We start from the raw sequence: 21199 nt of genomic DNA, 5'->3' as shown, positions 1-21199 counted from the left end.
ATCACGAAATGTCAGTCAGCAATGATTAATCGTGTCTCTGGGGACACTTCGAACACGCTCTGCTGTCGTCCCACACTCAATGACAAACAAGTTGGGACGCGTTGTCACTGTAAGGTTGGCTCGGCCGGGCCAGGCTAGTGATGAGGGTCAGATCGCGAGCTGATGTATTAGTGGAACATGTGCTCCACTGACGGGCTGCCACAGGACGTGTCACGCCAGGGTTCAGATGAAATTCTGCTCTGTGCCAAGGGCTGTTGAGTGTGTCCCCGCAAGCGAGAGTGATTCTTCTACTTGATATGCATGTTCAATATAAACAGATTTCAGCGCCCTATGGCCATCTCATGGTAACAGAGGGATCAAAAAACAGAGGGAGAAGTTTCAACAAGTCTGCATCAGACCTGTCAACGCCACAGTAAAATCCAAGAGACGTGACAACCCAAACTTGAGTTCAAATAAGATGAGTAAATAAAAACATGTTTTTGTTACTCTCCAAATCAGGTCATAAATGTGTCATAAATGAATGTGAGAAGCTCAGGAATCATGATGAAGATGTTTGGTCAGGGGTATTCATTAAAAACAAATTAAGTAGATGAATTAATTTGTTGCCGGGAGCAAATCTCAGAAGAATTGCAGCCAGCCCACGCCGTGTATTCTCTTAAGTTGCCATGCCAGCGTGCTAACTACATAATATTGGCAGATCTGTTAAATATGAAGCTCAGACCCATGCAAACATGATCAAGGCATTTAGATGAGCCAACTATCTCATATTTACAAAAGAAGAAACACTGTACCCATGCAAAATAGATGAAAGATGGAAGAGTTGTGCATTAATGTCTGTGAGATCTGTGGAGACCCATTAACCATCAAAATGTTCAGCTCATTTCCATACAATAAATTCTTAGTAAAGTATCTTTTATTTAGCTCAATTGAATCTAAAAATGAAAACGGGTAAGTAGAAATAAAACTTCATTGCTGAACAAAACACATTTATCCATTGATTAAAAAAAAACACTGTTGAGATACTTTGCAGATTAAACACTTTAATGTGCACACATTACCATGGGTTTCAATTTCCAAATTTGGACACATACATTAGGGGAGTTCCGGCAGGCTCCCATCCGTTTTGCCTGGGAGCTCTTTAATGGCCCTCTGTAGAGACACACACGCTCACAGAGATAATGAAGGAGGTGTAGCTGCAGCCAGCCACGCCTGGGCAGAGAGGCTCCAGCACGCACTGACCAGCATTAATCACGGCCCGCACCCCTGCAGCGGGCGCTTTGATGGGGAGGCTGCTAAGGGTCAGATGTGCCGAGTACCAGTTTTCACTCACTCCACACATGAGGAATAAGGACACGGTGCATTTGGTATAAGGATATGGAGGCAGATGGTGGAGGCTGCTAAAGTGCCTCCTATCTGTACTCAAGAGAGAGTTTTCTTTTTGTTTACAGACAGGCAGACAAGCAGACAGACAGAGGGTGAAGATAGACACGGACAGATTAAAAGAAGGACAGACAGACAAGCAGAGAGTGAGAGAACGACAGAGAGAGAGGGAGAGTAAGAGAGAGAGAGAGAGAGAGGAAGAGAGAGGGACAGTAAGAGAGAGGGAGAGAGGGAGAGTGGAGAGAGGGAGAGTAAGAGAGAGAGAGAGAGTAAGAGAGAGGGACAGTAAGAGAGAGGGAGAGAGGGAGAGAGAGAGAGAGTAAGAGAGAGGGACAGTAAGAGAGAGGGAGAGAGGGAGAGAGAGAGAGAGTAAGAGAGAGGGACAGTAAGAGAGAGGGAGAGAGGGAGCATAGGAGAGAGGGAGAGTAAGATAGAGGGATGACAAGCAGGCAGATAACGCCATGAGAAAGGTTAAGTATAAAACAAGCCAGAACACAGTACCTTAGGCTGATGAGTCTTGAGTCTTACATTCACCCAACAATGCAACAGTGCAAAAACAGAAACCCCATACGACACAACACAGCACAGCGCAGCACAGACAGATGGCACTGCGGAGGTGGAAGGAGATTTTTTTTGTTCTAAACATTTAAATTAAGATTGCTCATTGCTCATTTTATAGTCGACTCAAACACGTCAAAGCCACGGAGAGAAGAGGTGTCAGGCGAGCATGGGAGTCAGACAGTAGATTAGGGTGGCATTTATGATGCCGAGGGTACCTGCTCTGTTTGACAAAGCCTTGGATTCAGCCAGAGGGTTTAGCATCCGCAGCCAACGCGGCCTCCGCCAGTGATGGGGAACATTTCTCTCATAAACGTCCTGGGAGGCTTCCACGGTGAGATTGATTCAACCAGTTAAATATGTTAAGGAAAGGTCAGGGAGGCAACAGCAACAGCCAGATGTATGAAATGAAGTGGTGGAGATGGAGGGAGGGCGGAAGAGAGAGAGAGAGAGAGAGAGAGAGAGAGAGGAACGGAGGGAGAGCGAGGAGGATAGAGAAAGAGAAAAGGAGGGAGGGGTAGAGAGTTTGTGTGTTGTGTGTGTCTGTGTTTGGGTGTATATGTATGCATGTGCATTTGGAAGAGGATGTCTGTGGGAGATCCACGCCCAGGGCAGCAATAACGGACAAAGTATTTTTGAGCACACAGACACACACACACACACGCAATGAAGTGCATGAGTGTCAATATGCATCTGCTTTGAGAGTGGCCTATATTTATATATATGTGAGTGTCTACATGAAACTGCCTAACTGTGTGTGTCTCTCTCTCTCTCTCTCTCTCTCTCTCTCTCTCTCTCTCTCTTTTGTTTTCTCTCTCTCTGTGTGTCTCTGTCACTCTCGCTCCCTCTCTTTTCCGCCCTTTGCGTGACAAGTGGCTCAGAGACGGGTGGCCCCCCTGGGCGTCAGTGTAATGGTGCAGTCTGCTGCACTCCTCATGTTAATAGAGCCAAGAGCTCCGGGGCTGGAACATGACATGGGCTGATGTAGGGGTGGGGGCTAGGGTGGTGGGACACACACACACACACAGAGAGAGAGAGAGAGAGAGAGAGAGAGAAAACAAAAGAGAGAGAGAGAGAGAGAGAGAGAGAGAGAGAGAGAGAGAGAGAGAGAGAGAGAGAGAGAGAGAGAGAGAGAGAGACTGCATGTGTGAATCTGCTTGTTTGAATGCATTTCCAAATATTTCACTCTGTTTACTTGGGCTTAGTGTTATCTCTCTTACACACACACACACACACACACACACACACACACACACACACACACACACACACACAACTCATTGCAGTGACTGGTGTGTCTTTTTATGTGGAAAACAACATCTTAGCCATTTGAATAACTGAGGAGGCCACCACATCACATCTGACCAGAGGGTATTCACCCTACCAGTGATTTGCGGAACAGAGTGTTCTCTGGAAGCAGCACTGCTAAGATGGTGCCTGAGACTCTAAGGCTATGTGAAGTGTGAGGTTGGAATTAGGCTAGTTAACGCCTCATTACTTTGCTGTTCACACATACACACGTATGCACACACACACACGCACAAAATGGAAGATGATATGGCTGGGTCATATGAAGGCTAGCTAACACACACACACACACACACATGTGGACCTAATAATTGTAAATGATTCAGCTGGTCAGTGAGTCACAATTAAATTAGTTTCTGTTAAATATGACTACACTGCTTGACTTGGATTTACTGGCTATATTAAGGGTCAGGTTCCAGTAGTCAGTCTTCTGCTGTTTCATTTTCATAACATGTTTGTGTATACATCTTATGACATAAATAATATTGACCAAACATTGAGTAAATCACATTCAACACATCCTGACTTCAATTAATCTGCAGATCGTAATCTTGCATGTACTTCATTGCTAATGATGAAAGATGAATTGCTGTTTTACATAGACATAATTAATGTAGGCTAGAGTCGGAATGTGCCTTCATGACTCTATGCACTTCCCATGAGGTCCATGTACCACTCCGTTCCACAAAACCATGAGAAAGCCTCCTACTCACATTCATGTATTTGGTTTGTAATTGATTTGAAATGCACATAATATAAACTCTCACACATGCATGCATTCCAGAACTCATAGACACAAAAAGGCAAGAAAAGTGGGGTTGTACTGTTAGAGACCAGTAGTACCCTAGAGAGAGCTATGTTTGTGTGAGCACTGCAGGTGAAAAAAAAAAAACCCTCAGCTCTCTCCTCTCTCTCTGTCTTCTCTCTCCCTCTCTCTCTGTGACAAAGCTGACAGATCCACTCATTCCCACGGTGGAAGGATGGGGTTGGAGACGGGAAGGAAGGAGCGAGGGAGGGAGAGACGGAGGAGAACACACAGCACACATACATACACCTCTCCTGTGCTCCTCATGCAGGATTGGATTGGACAGTCAGAAACAACTAATTAAGAATACCCACAAATGTGCACATGATACAGAGAGAGAGAGAGAGAGAGAATGCTCTACATTAGTGATGAGAAAAACATGTTGTGACAACTCACCAGCAAAATCACAACAAAGTGATGTGTGAATTGCAGTCATTTCTCCAAATGGCCCTGAGCTCTGTTAAAAACAAGGGTGTGCAGGCGGGACATGGTCATTTGAATTTTGGGCACATAGGGAGAAATTCCCATCCATAAATTAAAACCTAGACATCAATCTCTGTGCAAGTACATGTAAGACAGTTCGCTGGTGTGCATGCAACATGTTTGGAAGTCAGCCGATTCCATTCTATCCTATACTACCAATTTGCATGCACACACACACGCACACACACTAAGGAGTTTGTTTTGGGGTATTGATGTTTAGATCATTTGCATGCATGAGACCTTGTACCTGTGAAATTGCCAAGTCTCATAGGTGTGCTACAGTAGGTGCGCGCACACACACACACACACACACACACACACACACACAATCCTTTGTGTGTACAGACTACACATAAGAAGAAAGTGGTTCCATATACACAACAGACAAACAATCAGGAATTCTAAATGGGACCGGGAACACCCACATAAACATTCACACCGACATGCAGAGTAGCTTATGTTAATTATTCAAGGTCAATATTTACAGTTGGTACATGCACATTGAGGTCTCTACAAATCCATGAAAGAGCTCATACACACACACAAACTCAGCAGGAAGGTGGACAAGAGCCAGTCATGCATGAAGGTCAAGCAGCAGAACATTTAAATTGAGACTGCCCCAGTATGATAATATCTTTTTCACAAACACAAATATACTGTACACTGACAAAACCCCTCTACCTCATCAACCGTTCGTGTGAGCACCATCTAGGCTACATGCTTACCCATGGAACCCCACTGAGACAACTCAGTGCAGACACACGCAAATTGAAACACAGGCAGCCTCCCCCCCCCCCCTCCCCCCCCGCACATGCTCACATAGCCAATAATAATGCACTGGTCCCATGCCAGTCAATTTTCCACTGGATGTTTATTTAGGAGACTCAACCTCCACCCCCCATCCCCCCTGCATGCACAAACAAAAAAATCAATAGGAATGAGTAAACACATAACACACTGAAAGGAGATGGTGGGGCACGGGGGAGGTGGAAACAGACAAATAGGTAGCGAACAGAGAGGCTAACAGGCCACGGAGCACAGCAGAGGAAGGATAATTCGTCAGCCGAGGGCTCTTTCTGTGCTCATGAATGTGAAAGCGCTCATCTCTATCCCAACACCATGTTAATATAATTCCACACAGGGCTCTCTATGTGCCAATTCAGCTTATTCCAGGCCAATGAGGGTAAACAATATTTGTTTTTCTTGTCCCTTTTAAAGGTTTCATTAAAAAACATTACTGCTTAATACTTGCTCATTGACACGGTAAAAATTCAGGGCGCATCTTCACCACTCACTGACTGTAATAATCAATTATAGCATCACTATGGTCGCGGCGTCCTACCCACAAAGAATACTGATGTCCTTGTTCAAGCCCTCTGCTCCAGACTTGATCACCTTGGTCTATTTAAAAGCACTGAGATGGAAATAAGCACTGGAATATAAATTTAAATCAGTGAGGAGTTAACGCTGATGTAAGCGCATCTTGACAACTTGCACCAAGCCTATACTTTTCTTTGGGCAATAGACTACAGATGCATAAGTTGGATGGAGTGATTCCTGATTGGTTTTTGTAGTAGACAGGCAGCGTTGACAGTTCAGTTGCCCCGTAACTAGTCCAAAAGACATTTTTTTTAATCTTTAATCAGAATATTTTTTTTTTTCATTTCTTTGGAACATGGCAGTTTGCTTAACTTGTTTCACCAAAAGCCCAACACTGCAGGCCTATTCCTGGGGTCTGACACACATAGAGTGAGGATGCAGGGAGATGCTGCAATGGTTAAGCGCCCAGCGTCTGGAGCCGATGTGAGAAGCCATGTTGGGATGTGAGCTCCCAGTGGGACCAGGAGGCCAAATTCCTTGAAATCGCTTTGAAGACTCATGCGTCCACTGAGGATTCATTAAATTTATTTAACATCTAAGGGCGGGAGCATAGGCCACCTCCCGAGCAGCACACTTAAATATTTACGCATGCCTGTCTTTAATATGGGCCATGGTGTCTATTAGAATTTGATCTAGACAGCAAGACATTTTTTAATTACTTGTATGAATTCTGTCTTTACGTGTAAGAGACAAATCTCCAAAATAAGATGAATGGTAAGAAACAAATCTTTACTTACAGGCCCTGAAGGCTTGCTGTCCAAAGTGTTCTGCATTTGTAAAACTTTTGAATGGTGCTTTCAAAGATGAGGGAATATTGAAATCTCTTCCTCTCTTTTGATACTCAGGGAGACAAATAAGCATGGTAGACAGCCTGTGAAGAGCATGCTACTTGAACGTGTCCAATGTTTCCACGATGTTCTTCTGCCTTTCTGCCTGTGTAAAGAACTACAATGAAGTCTGAATAGAGAAAATACTTTTCAAAAAGGACAGCCGGGGGGGGGGGGGGGGCGGGGTTGCACAGCAGGCTACAGCGCCTGTACCATATACGGGTCCGAGTGCCCAGGGGGACCCAGGTTCGAATCCAACCTGCCATTATTTCCCGATCCCATCCCGTCTCTCTCTCTCCCGCTTGCTTCCTGTCACTCTCCACTGTCCTGTCCAAATAAAGGTAAAAAAGCTAAAAAATATACTAAAAAAAAAAAAAGTTAAGCCACTCAGACCTTACAAAAGAACATAATATGAGGAGATCTTTATCTTATCTATGCCACTTACCTGCCACTTTATTTGCCCTTTTATGTCATCTAATGTGGCATGCAAGCTTGTGTTTTGAAGTCTAATGGTATACATCAATAACTGCATAAAACAAACTGTATCACACAGTCAATGGTACTCATGATGTAGGCTACAGGGCAATATATTTCAGCCAAAACATTTGGTAACACATCATTTGAAGGATACCAACACAGATTCTATAACCAGCATTTAAACATGTAGGCATTATCTGAACATTTATGAAGAGCTCGTCACAAAGGAAACTATAAAAGCAAGAGCCACACGTTGCTGAATCGCACCACACAGTGTACTAGAACATGACAATACCACATACTGTATCAACATGTTATGTTTTTGTCAGGTCTGTGCCATGTTTTGAATACATATGCAAGCTCTTCATAAACACATGCATTACTCTGGTAAATAGATTATATAATAAATAAATAGATATAACATATATAAATATAATAAATAGACTATAAAATCCTTATGTCGATATCCTTCAACTAAAGTGTTGCCATCTAAGTTTTCTAATTGACTGACTGTAAAGAGCGGTGTCTTCCAGTGGCCCTGGGCAGCTCTGGTGGTCCTGTGTGCATTCCTGGAGGAGGGCGAGAGATAGTAGGGACGTCCATAAATCATTTGCTGGGTCACTCACTTTCCACACAAGCAGGAGTCGGGAAGATAAATGGCTAATCAAAGACCCGGGGAAAGGTAATACCTTCAGAGTGTGTGTGTGCGTGCGTGTGTGTGTGTGGGTGGCTGGGTGTGTGCTCTTGTGTGGATGGACAGAAACACATACAAACACCCAGTTGGGAGAGCTCAGCTTTTAAGCATGAAATAGAAAATCAAAAGCACACTTATACAAGCTGTACTCTCCATGATTGTTAAGATTATTGGCTCATGAAATGAATTTGCTGCTGATCGGATACCGATCAATTTTATTGATACGACTGCTTACCTCTCTGTCTCTGACAGTTCCTCTCTAATACAGAGCATCTGTGCATTCAAGTAACAGAAAAAAAAGGAAAGACCGAAAACTTTCCGTTCCGCCAGTACCAAGGACACACTTCCATCTTTATTCTCTCCATTTCTCCTGTCCTCTCCCTCCTCCAGGTTCTCCATCTCTCCGTTCCCTCCTCCGCTCTCTTTGTCTTTCGCAATTCATCCTCCCTTCTTCTCCTGTCACTCAGCTTTAGTTATCCTGAAACCTTGGACCTTCAGTAGAATTCCTGGGTGGAGCTTAACCCAAAGGGGAGTGAGTAAGAATGACAGCATGGACAGAAATGAAGCGTTTGGATATAGACCCTTTCAACAAGGTAAACAAAAACAATGCTTGAACGTTCTATTTGGGCCCCAATCTACTTCCTCTGCATTAAGATAACATATGGAATGTTAAAACGGAAGTCTTGTGGGGCCAACTATGATGCTGATAATGGAACTCTCTTGAAAGGGTCCATAATCATAACAACAACAGGCCAAGTCAGTGATTTTGTACAGATCATTTCATTTAAGTGTACTGTACAGTTGGGGTAAGATTGCTGGTCTTTGCCTAAGCCTCAACACCGGCCTTCATCTAACCATGGCCCCATGTGACTTACAAAAACCCACAACAGCAGAGCAAGCAAACACACACACACACACACACACACACACACACACGTACACACAAATTCTCGTTAACTCACATATAGTCTACCCTCACTTTACTAGACACACACACACACACACACACACACACACACACTATGTGGCCTTGAACTGTATCTCGGGGTTGTGCTCTGGCCTGGATGAAAATAGCTGCAGCCCTAGGCACAGGTATCGAGGTAGGCAGGTGGAGAAGACACACACACACACACACATGCGCCCGCTAACACTGTGTGTGAGCAAAAAAAGACTTGGCCATACACAGATGTAATGCTGTTCCTTCTGTCAAAACGTATAAAAATCAAAGTCTTGCTGTGCTATTTTTTTCTCTTTTTCTCTCACAAATACGCTCACTCTCTCCATGATGAAGCACGCTGAGCCTCTTGCTCTACAACACACACACACACACACAATGGTAGGTAGGTTCCACTGGAAACAGGACAGAAGGTGAGTATGACAGGGGGCGGCTGCTGAGCTTCCAGTCCAAGTGTGAGGAAGATTAACACACAGGCTGGACCATATGTCACTACTGAGGGCTTTCCCACACACACACACACAAACACATACTGTATATAGCCAGATTGTGGGGTCACCTTGGCGACACTTCTGTTTTGGTGTGGTAGGAATAAGTACTATAGATAAGGGAGAAGAGCGAAAGTAAAAAGTGAAGGTGTGAGAGACTCAGACATGAAGGAATGAATGTGAGAATGTTTCAGTGTAAAACCGATCACCTTTGAGTGTGTCTTGTGTAGTGCAGATGTGTCCAGACTTCACACAGAGTCAGATATATATATATTTTTTTTAGTAAATCTCATTTATTAAACTTATAAAACACCATTTTTTCGAACAGTTCAAGAGCAGGAAGAAGAACTGATAAAAAGAGGGTACTGGGGGGAGGGGGGTGGGTGGGTTGAGAGGGTGAGTGTGGGACGGGGCGCCGGGCCACCCTCTGAGTTTCACCTTTAACCTTCGACCTGTCCTGTGAGGTCAGCCCCCTCACCTGCCGCAGACCAACATAAAATAAAACAAAACAAAAACAAAAAATCCATCTGACATAATAATAATAATAATAAATTCAAAAGACATCAGGTAGAAAAGTTGAATTGCAAAGTCACTCGTTTTCATTCAAGTCAATGTGTGACCGTATATATGTGTCTGTGTCTGTGTCTGTGTGTGTGTGTGTGTGTGTTGTGTCTGTGTCTGTGTCTGTGTGTGTGTGTGTGTGTGTGTGTTTGCTGCCGAGAAGAAATGAAAGAAAAAAAGGAGTATGCAACATGAACATGTAATTAGGTTGCCAAACCGAAAAACTTCAGTATTTCGTTTTTTTTCCTCATCGTTTCTGGGGCAATAGAATGGTGGGAAAATGGTGTAATTTTCTGCACAGCTCAAGGTGAAGCAGGGCAGTGGCATGATCCTTAAGGGTGTCACTGAAGGCGCCTTCATCAGTCCAACAGGGAAGTGCAAATCATGTATACAGGAGTGTATGTGCAGGCATGTGTGTGTGTGTATATGTGTGTATGTGTGTGTGTGTGTGTGTAGTGTAACGGGTGTCAAGGATGGGGGGGGGGGGGGGGGCAATTTTTAATATCCAGACAAAGGGGTGAGAAGGAGGGATGGAGTGACGGGGGGTAAAGGAGGGGGGCCAGGCTGCGTATCCATCCGTCCGTCCATATTGTCCTTCAGTTTGTTCTCTCATGAACCTCTCTCGCTCTCTCTCTGTTTATAACTCTGTCTCTATCAGTCTATCAGTCTCTCTCTTGATCCTCCCCCCCTCTCCATTCTCAAGGCGCTGACAGCGGCGATTCTCGCGTGGGTGAGCCGGCCGACAGGTCCTCGGGCGGGTAGACGGTCAGCGTGCACGCCCGGATGCCGCCCAACGACTCGGGCAGGTCAAACACCTTGTGCCACTCGTCCTTCTCCGGGTCGTACTTCTGCACGATCTCCACCATGCAGCGGTTGTTCCACGAGTAGCCTCCCACCACGTAGATCTTGTTCTCGAAGACGGCCACGCCCACGTCGCTCTGGCCGCGCAGCATGGCGGCGATGGGCGTCCACATGTCCAGCGACGGGCTGTAGTACTCGCACGTCAGCACGTCGTCGTAGTCGCTCGTGCCCCGGAAGTGGTTGCCGCCGATCACGTAGAGCCGGTCGGCCACCGTGCACATGCAGTGGAGCCCGCGCACCGTGGTCATGGGCGCCTTCTGCGTCCACTTGTCCGAGTCCGGGTCGAAGCACATTAGCTCCTTCTGAAAGGTGTCATGGGTGATGCCGCCTAGGAGACAAGAGGGGGGAAGGAGGGGACATAAACATTACACGCACGCACGCACGCACACGCGACCAACCAACAATCCCTCTGAATAAATGAGACAATAACTAATCATCATCAAAATGCATGTCATTTGTACGCATGCACACACACATGCACCCACACTCACACACTCTCTCTCTCTCTCTCACACAAACACATATGCAGATCACTGGTGGCACCAATTAAGAGTATTTTGCTAGTTAGACAACAAAAACACAGTAATCAAAAGAGAGCAAGGCGGATCACTAGCTCCGTCCCAAAAACACACACACACACACAATGAGGAGCAGAGCAGAGCAGTGGCATTAATCAGTCAGGCTGTGAAAACAACCTGGTGGCGTTTTAATAACGGTGCCACTAAAGCAGGACTAAGCCTCTCTCCCTTCAGCGCTGAGAGAGAGAGAGAGAGAGAGAGAGAGAGAGAGAGAGAGAGAGAGAGAGAGAGAGAGAGAGAGAGAGAGAGAGAAGGGGGGGGGGGGGTGAGGATGATTGAGACACAGATGAAGCCAAGGAAAGAGAAGACGCTTTGACAACAAGCATCAGAATGTGGGACGGTGCAGATGGACTCTTGTTGGTGTGTCTCCGACGTGTGTTTGTATGATAAATGTGCATGGGAGAAGTGAGCAAGTGTGTGTTTGTGGGTTAACACCTGGCATTTCAAACACACACCACTGACTGAGCTTTTCATCACATTAGGAAATCTCTGAATAATGCACACACGCGCATGCGCGCACACACACACACACACACACACACATCCTTCAAAGCACATTATTCTACACCCAGTGAGCACTGAATAATGTAGAGTAATGTAAACACAGACACACACAAACACACACTAATAGCCCTACATACACACAATAATAAATGTGTGTGCGCACACACACACACACACACACACACTATAAGTTGCTGAGTGGTGACTGAGACGGAGTGAGGGAGAAGGAAAAGGAGGGGAAAACAGGACATGTCTACAGGGAGGGCTGAAAATAAAGAGGAGCACAATCCCAGCATGCATCTGGGCGGGATCCAGTCAGACCCCCCCCATCCCCCACCCTCTCCCTTTACTCCCCCCTGCAGAGCAGAAACGCTGTGTGTGTGTGTGTGTGTGTGTGTGTGTGTGTGTGTGTGTGTGTGTGTGTGTGTGTGTGTGTGTGTGTGTGTGTGTGCGCGTCAGTTCCGCGAGCATCTGCAATGCATGCTGAACGCAGAGCGAGCGAGACGACGCTCAGAGACACGTCTCCATCTTTCTTTCCTCTGGCGTGCGCTCTCCCTCCGTCTCCCTTCATGTCTTCCCATTTGTCTTTCTCCATCTGTCCACTGCTCTCGCAGAATCTGTCCATTCACTTGCGCTCTCCGTCTTGCACCCCATTTGTTCTTAATCTTTGTTGTCATCCTTCCCTCCCTCCCTCTCCCTCTTCCTTTCTCTCTCTCCATCTCCTCCATCCTCTTAATCTGTTTCTTTCTCTCTGTGTTTACTTCTCCCTCCATCTGCATTCTTTCTTTCCATATGTATTTTCTGTCCATGCCACTCTTCATATATGGAGTCCTATTCTGTCTCTGTTCTATCCCATAATAACATCACTCCCTCCATCTCCCTGACTCCGTGCATCGTGTTAATGAAAGAGTGATGGATGAGTGTGGTTCGTCTCTGGTACACGACTGCTCACACATGCACGCACACACACACACGCACACACACACCACTGGGTGCAGGAAGAGGTATATTATTCCCTGAACATAATTGTGTGTATATGTGTGTGTGTGTCAGTAAGTGATTGAGAGGGGTGTGTGTGAGAGACAGAGAGAAAGAGGGAATGGTGAAGGGAGGGAGGAGGGGAAGGGAGGATATTAAAACCTTTATGAAAGGGCAATGAAAGAAAAACAAGACAGGACGGGTCCATGCCAGCAGAGAGGGGGATGACCGTTTGAAGAAAGAACAAGGAACAGAGGAACATGGGGAAAAAATGAAAGAGACAGACAGACAGAAAAATAAATGAGATAATTGAATAACAAAATGAGATTCAATTAAATTCAATTCATGGCAGAGGTACAAATGCATGCGATGGGAGAGGATAGAGGAGCCAATGACAGAAGCGTGCGGCTGATTGATCTCCGTGCCCAAGCTGATATTTCCCCCCTTCTCTCTGCCTCTGAGTGAATGTGTGTGTGTGTGTGTTGGCTCAGGTCTTCCTCATCCACTCCCCGGCACACTGAATGGGGTGGTGGGGTGGGGGGGGGGGGGGGTTGCTGCTTTTGATGCCGGCGGATGAGCCTCTTTTTGTTCTTCCTGCTGTTGCCATTCTCTTCAACAGACAGAGAGGATCTTCACATCCAGCCATTATGGGGCTGCAGCGCCGCTGCCCCACACTGGAGTATCTACATACAGGCATTACATTACGGCATGACTGATCACATGCACCAGTCCTCCCATAGGTAGTTTGTTTGTTTAATTTAAAGCCATTTCAGCAACTAAGGCTATTTAATGGCCAGAGCGTTGGGTTTTAGAGAAGTTTAAATATGTGTGTTTTTTTTTAATCTAGGATAGTAAGATATTCTAAAACTTTTAAAAGGTGGGACCTTACTAAAAACATCAACCACAGAATTTTGGTGGTAAAATTGTTGTCTTTCGGTTTTCAAGGCAGGGCCCTCCCATAGGTAGGGAGAGAGATAGACAGATGGAGAGAGAGAGAGATGGAGGGAGGGAGGGAGGGAAAATGAGAGAAGAAAGAAAGAGAGGACATGAAAGAAAGACAGCGGAAGTGGAAGTGAAAGAACAAGACAGATAGTGGAGAAAAGCGAGAGAGGTCCGACTGAGTGATGAGAGAACAGAGGAGATGAAAAAAGGAGGAGCAGCAGAGAGAGAGAGAGAGAGAGAGAGAGAAGGGGGGAGGAAGAAAGCACAGGAAGGGAAAAAGGCAATGGATGCAAAACGGGAGGCTCAGCATGTTCCAAAAATACTGTAGTGCAGGGTGTGAGAGAGAGAGAGAGAGAGAGAGAGAGAGAGAGAGAGAGAGAGGACACAGCCAGGTGTGTCTGTATGTGTGTGTTCCTAAGATGGAGAGAAAATGTGTGTCACTGTTTAGGAGATTCGAGAGACCGTGTGAGTGAGAGTGTGTGTGTGTACACATTCTGGTTGTATCTATCTACAAGTTCCATTAGTTTCTATCTGTATTGTTTGTCTGTCTCCGCGTGTGTGTGTGTGTGTGTGTGTGTGTGTGTGTGTGTGTGTGTTATAAAGTGGTATAAAATCTGATTGTGTCTGTGCATACGTGTGTGTCACAGCTGCATGGGTGTTGAGCTCAGAATGTACAAGTGAGCGCGAGAGCTCCAGTCACCTTACAAAGACTTCAAAAAACATACTCATAAACGCTGCCCAGAGAGGGATGTGAAAAAGAGAGAGATTGAGAGAGAGAGGGACAGAGAGAGAGAGAGGGACGAGTGTCAGGGAAACATTTCTGCTCCAGTTGGCATGCTGAGATATAAAATAAAAGACTCTGAGGGGTCAGTCCTGAAGCGGATATTCTATTGACTGGCTTTCAGACTAGTTGGACGCCAACAGCCTTTGATAAAGCCAACAACTCTACATGAGGAACACTGAGCTTTCTGCTGCATTCCTTTCATCCGGTTCCATCAACAGCAACACAACCAACAGAATCAAGACTAATACCTTCGAGCCTACAGGTCATGTTTCAAATAAATGGAGTAGCACACCAACGCCTTGTGCACATCACCTCCTCTCTGTGTAGCAGTCAGTTCACTGCACAAGCTGGACGAAGTTTGACTGTGAGTGGGCAGGTGTGCCATCTCTACCCAGACACTGGGGGATGGGTGTGTGTGTGTGTGTGTGTGTGTGTGTGTGTGTGGGAGGGGGGGGGGGTCTCTGTCAGATCAGAGAGGGGTAGGTGGTGGTGAGGGGGGATGTTCCCGTGGATCGCTGCACTATTTGTTAAATGGGCCGGTGGCAGCGGATGGGGCATGTGTTAACATGGAGGCAGCTAGCAGGACTCAACGACGAGAGAGAGAAGGGGAGATAGAGAGATGCAGAGACAGAGAGAGAGAGAGAGAGAGAGAGAGAGAGAGAGAGAAAGGTGCAGCGAGAGAGGGAGGGGGGAGGGAGAGAGAGAGATAGAGAGAGAGAGAGAGAGAGAGAGAGAGAGAGAGAGAGAGAGAGAGAGAGAGAGAGAGAGAGAGAGAGAAGGGGAGATAGAGAGATGCAGAGACAGAGAGAGAGAGGTGCAGTGAGAGAGGGAGGGGGGAGGGGGGAGGGAGAAAGAAAGAGAGAGAGAGAAGGGGAGATAGAGAGGTGCAGAGATAGAGACAGAGAGAGGTGCAGTGAGAGAGGGAGAGGGGGAGGGAGAGAGAGTGAGAGAGAGAGACAATTAGGTTAATGCTGGAGAAGCTGGGGAGAGAGAGAGGTGCAGAGACAGAGAGAGAGAGAAAGAGAGGTGCAGAGAGAGAGGGAGGGAGGGAGAGAGATGTGTAGAGAGAGAGGGAGATAGACACAAAACAGAGGCAGAGAGAGATGGAGCGAGAGAGAAAGAGGAGGGGAGGCAACCCTTCAAGCCTGTAGCCACGCTCTCACGCGCAATGCTTCTTCACGCTAAATTGAGCTGGACTACCTCAAGCATTAAAGACGAGGCAGACTCCAGAATCTTCTTTGCATGTCAAGGGTTTGTGTGTGTGTGTGCCAGGGCATTGTGTGAGAAGTTAAGGATTGTAGGTCTTACCCACTGATCTTTAATAAAAGACTCCAACTAAAAGCATGTTATTATAAATAGATCAGAGGTCTTCCCATCAAGGCCTGGCATAAATAAACATGAGCCGACTTCAGAGGCAGCGAGGGGAGGTTGAAGACCACTGAGCGCGTGCAACATCACAAGGTCATGGTAATGGATCAGAAGACACTGGAGTGGCACTGCTCATCTAACAGAGAGATCCTCTTCTGGTCTGAAACATCTGAGCAGGACCAGGGGAAGGACACTGCAGCTGGGGTTCCAGCCAATGTTTTAATGCACGTTTTGATTCCAACAAGAAATCCTGACCGGAAACACATGAAATGCACATTCAATATTCTAATGCACATTGAAATTTAATTCGCTTGAAGTGAATTCGGAGGTGAATTAACTCTCAATTAAGGTTGCTTAATGCCATTAAGGTTGATGGAAACAATTTATTCACATTTATAGCGGTACTTGCGTGTTTCCGTAATGTTGCCTTTATGACATTTTCATCCCAACCTTCAGAACTCTAATTAGGAGAATGTCCTTTTTTAACAGTGGATGGAAATGTACGCAGATGCGTACATTCTTGAGCCGAATTTTCATTAATATGCATTAGGGCACGTAGGTCACTTTATGTCTTTAGACAAAAATTCGATTTTACAATCTATTCAATGAACACTTATGTCTCAAAAATCGAACAGGATTTTTTCACAAAAGTGACAGCCCTAATATGCATAGAATATGCAAATGAGCTGCATGGAAACCAAGCAACAATCAAGTAGTACTTTGAGGTTAGGAAACAAAGCACAGACCCCATTAATTAATAATTAAATAAATAATTCATTACTGTTTCTTTTATTTCAATTTTTTAAGTAATTTTTAGCCTTTTTGATGGACAGGAAATGTGTGGGAGAGAGATGGGGTGAGGAGTTTGGGTTATTACCTCAGGGCCGACTGGATCCTGGATATTTGTGGGCATTGGGTCTGCATGCGGTGCTGGATGCCAGCTCCCCTGCTCCCCCATAATCATTTATTTATGACCCAACACAGGTGTGGTGTGTGTGGTGTGTGTGGTGTGGTGTGTGTGTGAGACTGGATTGAGGAAGAAGATGAAGGCTGAATGACACAGCAGATATGACACCTTCCAGGTCTCCACCTTTCTCAGGCAGACATTAGGGTTTTCTCTAACACCAAGCCGCTTGTCATCTACCTTGTTCTCCAACGCGCTCCCATTCTCTCTCTCTCTCTCCCTCCCTCTCTCTCCCTCTCTCTCCCTCTCTCTCCCTCTCTCTCTATTAGTCACAGAAGGAGAAAGTGGGCCTCATCTCCATAAAGCGGGATTTGAGTTGCAATCCTGTGAGGAGAACAAGTGACGGCTGGAATCCTACACATGCAGGATTATTGCAGCAGCGCCGGCTTGGACCAATGGGAGAGTGCAAGAGGAACGAGGGAGAAACAAAGAGCGAGGGAGAGAAAAGAACAGGGAGCGACAGAGACAGACTCTCAAATGAGCGAGAGAACATGGTGGGAAAGGAGAAAGAGGTGAAGGTGGGGATGGAGAGAACATTCAAGAAAGCTAGTGACAGGGCAACAGAAAGAGAGAGACAAAGACAGAGAGAGAGAGAGAAAGAAAGAGAGAGAGAGCAGTAGTCTTTAGCAGTGGTGTAGTTCCTGTGTAACCATGCTGTGGAGCTGGCCTGTGTGCATGTGTGTATGTGTGTGTACAGGTATGTGTATATGTGTGTGCGTGTGTGTGTGTGTGTGTGTGTTGATGTGGAGCGCAGGCTTTGATTCCAGGCTGGGCTGCTGAACTCGGACTCCAACTCAGGCTGCAGCTGAGAGAAGAAGCCACCGTGCGCTCCATCACACATTTTAGTCATGCAAACACCGCCCACACGCGAGCACGCGCACACACACACACACGCGCAAACACACACACGTGCAAACACACACACACACACACACACACGCGCAAACACACACACGCAAACACACACACACACACACACACGCGCGCGCAAACACACACACACACTGTAAGGGCTAGATGGGCTGGACAGACAGTGATGTATAATGTATACAACACACACAGAAGAAAAAAAGAGACAACAAAGACAACCAAACTGCGAGAGCTGTGGTGAGACACACACACACACACACACACACACACACACAGACAGACAGACACACACAGAGGGAACAATAGAATAGCATGCTATAAAGCCCTGGCAATAAGAGTGTGCTCAGGCTGTGACCACAGAGGCCACTGGGGCTCTCTCATATCTCATTAGCACACACAGTCAACAAGACAACACTCATCTGCTCCTCACATCCCATCCCAAACGGCTCCAGAGATGTGATGCTCATCTCCAGGGAGACAGACAGACAGACAGACGTGAGTCAACACACACACACACAGAGTGAGATCTCAGAGCGAGTGTTGTGAGGTCAGAGCAGGTCGCGGTGGAGAAGCCATCTCCTCCATCCGCGCTCCCTTTAGGCCCGACTTCCAACTTTTAATTAGATTTAAAATGGTGCTTTCAAATTACTTCCACAGTCTCTCTGCTCCTGTCGCTCCATCTCTCATGAGCACTGGCTCTCACAAACACATCGTAAACAAACACAAACACACCTCCCTTGCTCGATCACTCACTCACTCAAAAAATAGTAACAACAAACACACACTCTTGCTCTTTAATGTATACCCATACTCACACATATCAAAAAGTGTCACACACACACACACACACACACAGCGTGTACCTGAAATGTACATGAGTCCTCCGTAGACCGTGCCTGCGTGGCCGTAGTGTGGCTCGTTCATCTTGGCCACGTACGTCCACTCGTTGGTCCTGGGGTTGTAGCATTCCACAGTGGCTGCAGGGGGACAGACAGAGACAGGGGGAACCACACCATTAGCATCCGGTCATTACGGGCCATTGCAGCCCAGCTCTGCACACGGGCTCCACACCGCACACAGCAGCTAACTGCCACCGTCTGTGAGACTGAGACTGGGACCAATGGGACCTGACGAGTCAACCACCTAGAAAATATATATGTAAATATATAGCACACATGCTCACACACACATACACACTCTCACACACTATTCCTCTCTCTTACACGTGTGCGTGCGCGGGCACGCACGCACTTCCACTCTCTCTCACAGACACGCACGCACTTCCACTCTCTCTCAGACACACACACACACACACACACACAATTCCACTCTCTCTCACACACTGACACGTCTACACACACAACACCACAGCAGGCAATAGAATTGGGGCTCTCGCTGTGTTTATGCAGTGTGAACAGAGGTGAGTGCATTCACCTCATCTCTGGGTGTCTTTCCTCTGCCATGCATGTGTTTACCCAGGCAGAAATACACCCAGCGCCGATAGCATTCATCATGTCTCATCGCTCTCGCACTCACACACAGACACACACACACACACCCAGAGATCACACTCACACAGACACTACCAGGGCAGGCACTCTCGTTTATCATGTATGTAGCCCAAACAAACCAATGTCTTATGAAGGGGAATAATAGGAAAACCACAACGCGCTTCACAGAAAGACACAGTGACTTTCAGGAGTTTTCCACTCATCTCTTCATTGAGACTGTGTGTGTGTGTCTTTTCAAATATTTTTAGCGATGACATGCTAATGTAGCCTCTTTTGGATTTCTCTGCTGATGAAAGAGCTTCAGTGTTGGTGGCTCTCTCGCTCTCTCTCACTTTCTCTCTCTGACACACACACACACTCAACTCCCTGTCCTACCCACATCCAACGTACCAACATATCAAACCAGCTAAAATGATGCAAACTCGCACACACAACACCCCCCCCCCCCCCCCCCCCTCTGTCTGTCTGTCTGTCTGTCTGTCTCTTGCTTCCGTTTGTTCTCTCGATTTTCTCTTTTCTCTCACTCCCCCACAGACACACACAGGAAAGAGATAATATCACTTAAAAAAAACACCACAATATTATTTGGATTACGGAGGCTGGGGATGCATGTCCCGGGGTTTTTCACAAATACACCTCCGCACCAGCCAGCTCCTCCACTGCCGCTGCGCTCGTCCAACTCATTAGTCATTCTTAAATAATTTCCTTTAAATAGCCAGGGAGACGGAGAAGAACACTGGAGCCTTCACGAAACCTCCCAGAGCTCCTAAATGAAGTAATAGCCCATCCAAACACACACACACACACACACACACACACTTATCTCCTTGGAGTGTTGATGCTTCAAGGTAGGGATGGAACTAAAGTGACTAGCGGCAGAGCTCCTGGGCAAACACAAGAGCTAAATAAGGACCAGCAGAGAGGCATCAGAGACTTGGAGAGGTCTCACAACCCTATATGCGCCCACATACACACACACACACCTCTGTTTGAAGAATAGATGTGTGGGTGTTTGTTATGTAGACGAAGAGTAGGTGTGTTACATAGCTGATAAGGCTCATATGTAAACACAAGTCAAAGAACTTTTCATTAAGAGGGTTTACTTTTAATAGATCATCCAACTCCTAGATAAAGTGATAAGCAGAGGATAGGAATGTGTTTATCTATATGCATGCCCTTCTCTGTGTGTGTGTGTGTGTGTGTGTGTGTGTGTGTGTGTGTGTGTGTGTGTGTGTGTGTGTGTGTGTGTGTGTGTGTGTGTGTGTGTGTGTGTGTGTATTTACTGTAGGGATGATACCTCCAGGTCTAACAGGGTGATGCAGCAGTAGGTCCATTTTACACAAGCAAGCATTTTCGGAATATAAAGAATAAGCCTCGCTGAGGCCTGGGAGTCATGGATGTGAAATTACAAAGAGGAGCTTACCAAGAGGGCACGTACCTCAGGGGGACAAAAACAAAAACAAACTTTGCATTCTCTCAGTTTCTCAAAGACAATTAATCAACTTGAGGAAGGAATATTCAGCAAATGGGAAGTCATTATTCTCGGCAGACTAGTTTGAACTGGGTTGGGGTGTTTATTTATTCTGTGAAAGCACATACTGACCAAAAGGCTATAATATCCATGCCCCAGAGACACACGGAGGCACTTGACCAACGGTGATGTGATCGCCATGGAAACAGTGGCCATGGGGAAGACAGGAGGTTTGGTGCAGAGGGAGGGACACACACACACACACACACACACACACACACACACACACACACACACACACACACACACACAACTAGGGCCACCAACAGAGGTGGTCAGCCAAGCAGGATGCATCCAGCCGTGGAGTTGTTCCAGAACGTTCTGAGCAGGGGGTGCCAAAATGGCCCTTTTTGCCCCGAGTCTTGAGATTTTACCCAACGGTCTAACGACCT

The 21199-nt window shown here is 46.4% G+C and overlaps 1 protein-coding gene across 1 annotated transcript in view; it reads right to left on the bottom strand.

Annotated features, from left to right (window-relative positions):
- Positions 1-9629: 9629 nt before the first annotated feature.
- klhl13 (kelch-like family member 13) overlaps positions 9630-21199 on the bottom strand; it is a 23399-nt gene continuing 11829 nt past the window's right edge. Inside the window, exons 5-6 of the mRNA XM_042093356.1 lie at positions 18629-18742; positions 9630-11105 (exon numbers count right to left, since the gene is read on the bottom strand). Coding sequence (XP_041949290.1) covers positions 10615-11105; positions 18629-18742 — 605 coding nt within the window. The 3' untranslated portion in view covers positions 9630-10614. The remainder of the gene's footprint in view (positions 11106-18628; positions 18743-21199) is intronic.

This window comes from Alosa sapidissima, chromosome 5 (genome assembly GCF_018492685.1).
Source record: "Alosa sapidissima isolate fAloSap1 chromosome 5, fAloSap1.pri, whole genome shotgun sequence".
In the NCBI taxonomy this organism is placed as follows: Eukaryota; Metazoa; Chordata; class Actinopteri; order Clupeiformes; family Clupeidae; genus Alosa; species Alosa sapidissima.
Note: the sequence above shows the minus strand (reverse complement) of the source record. Positions and strands in the feature narration are given on the sequence as shown.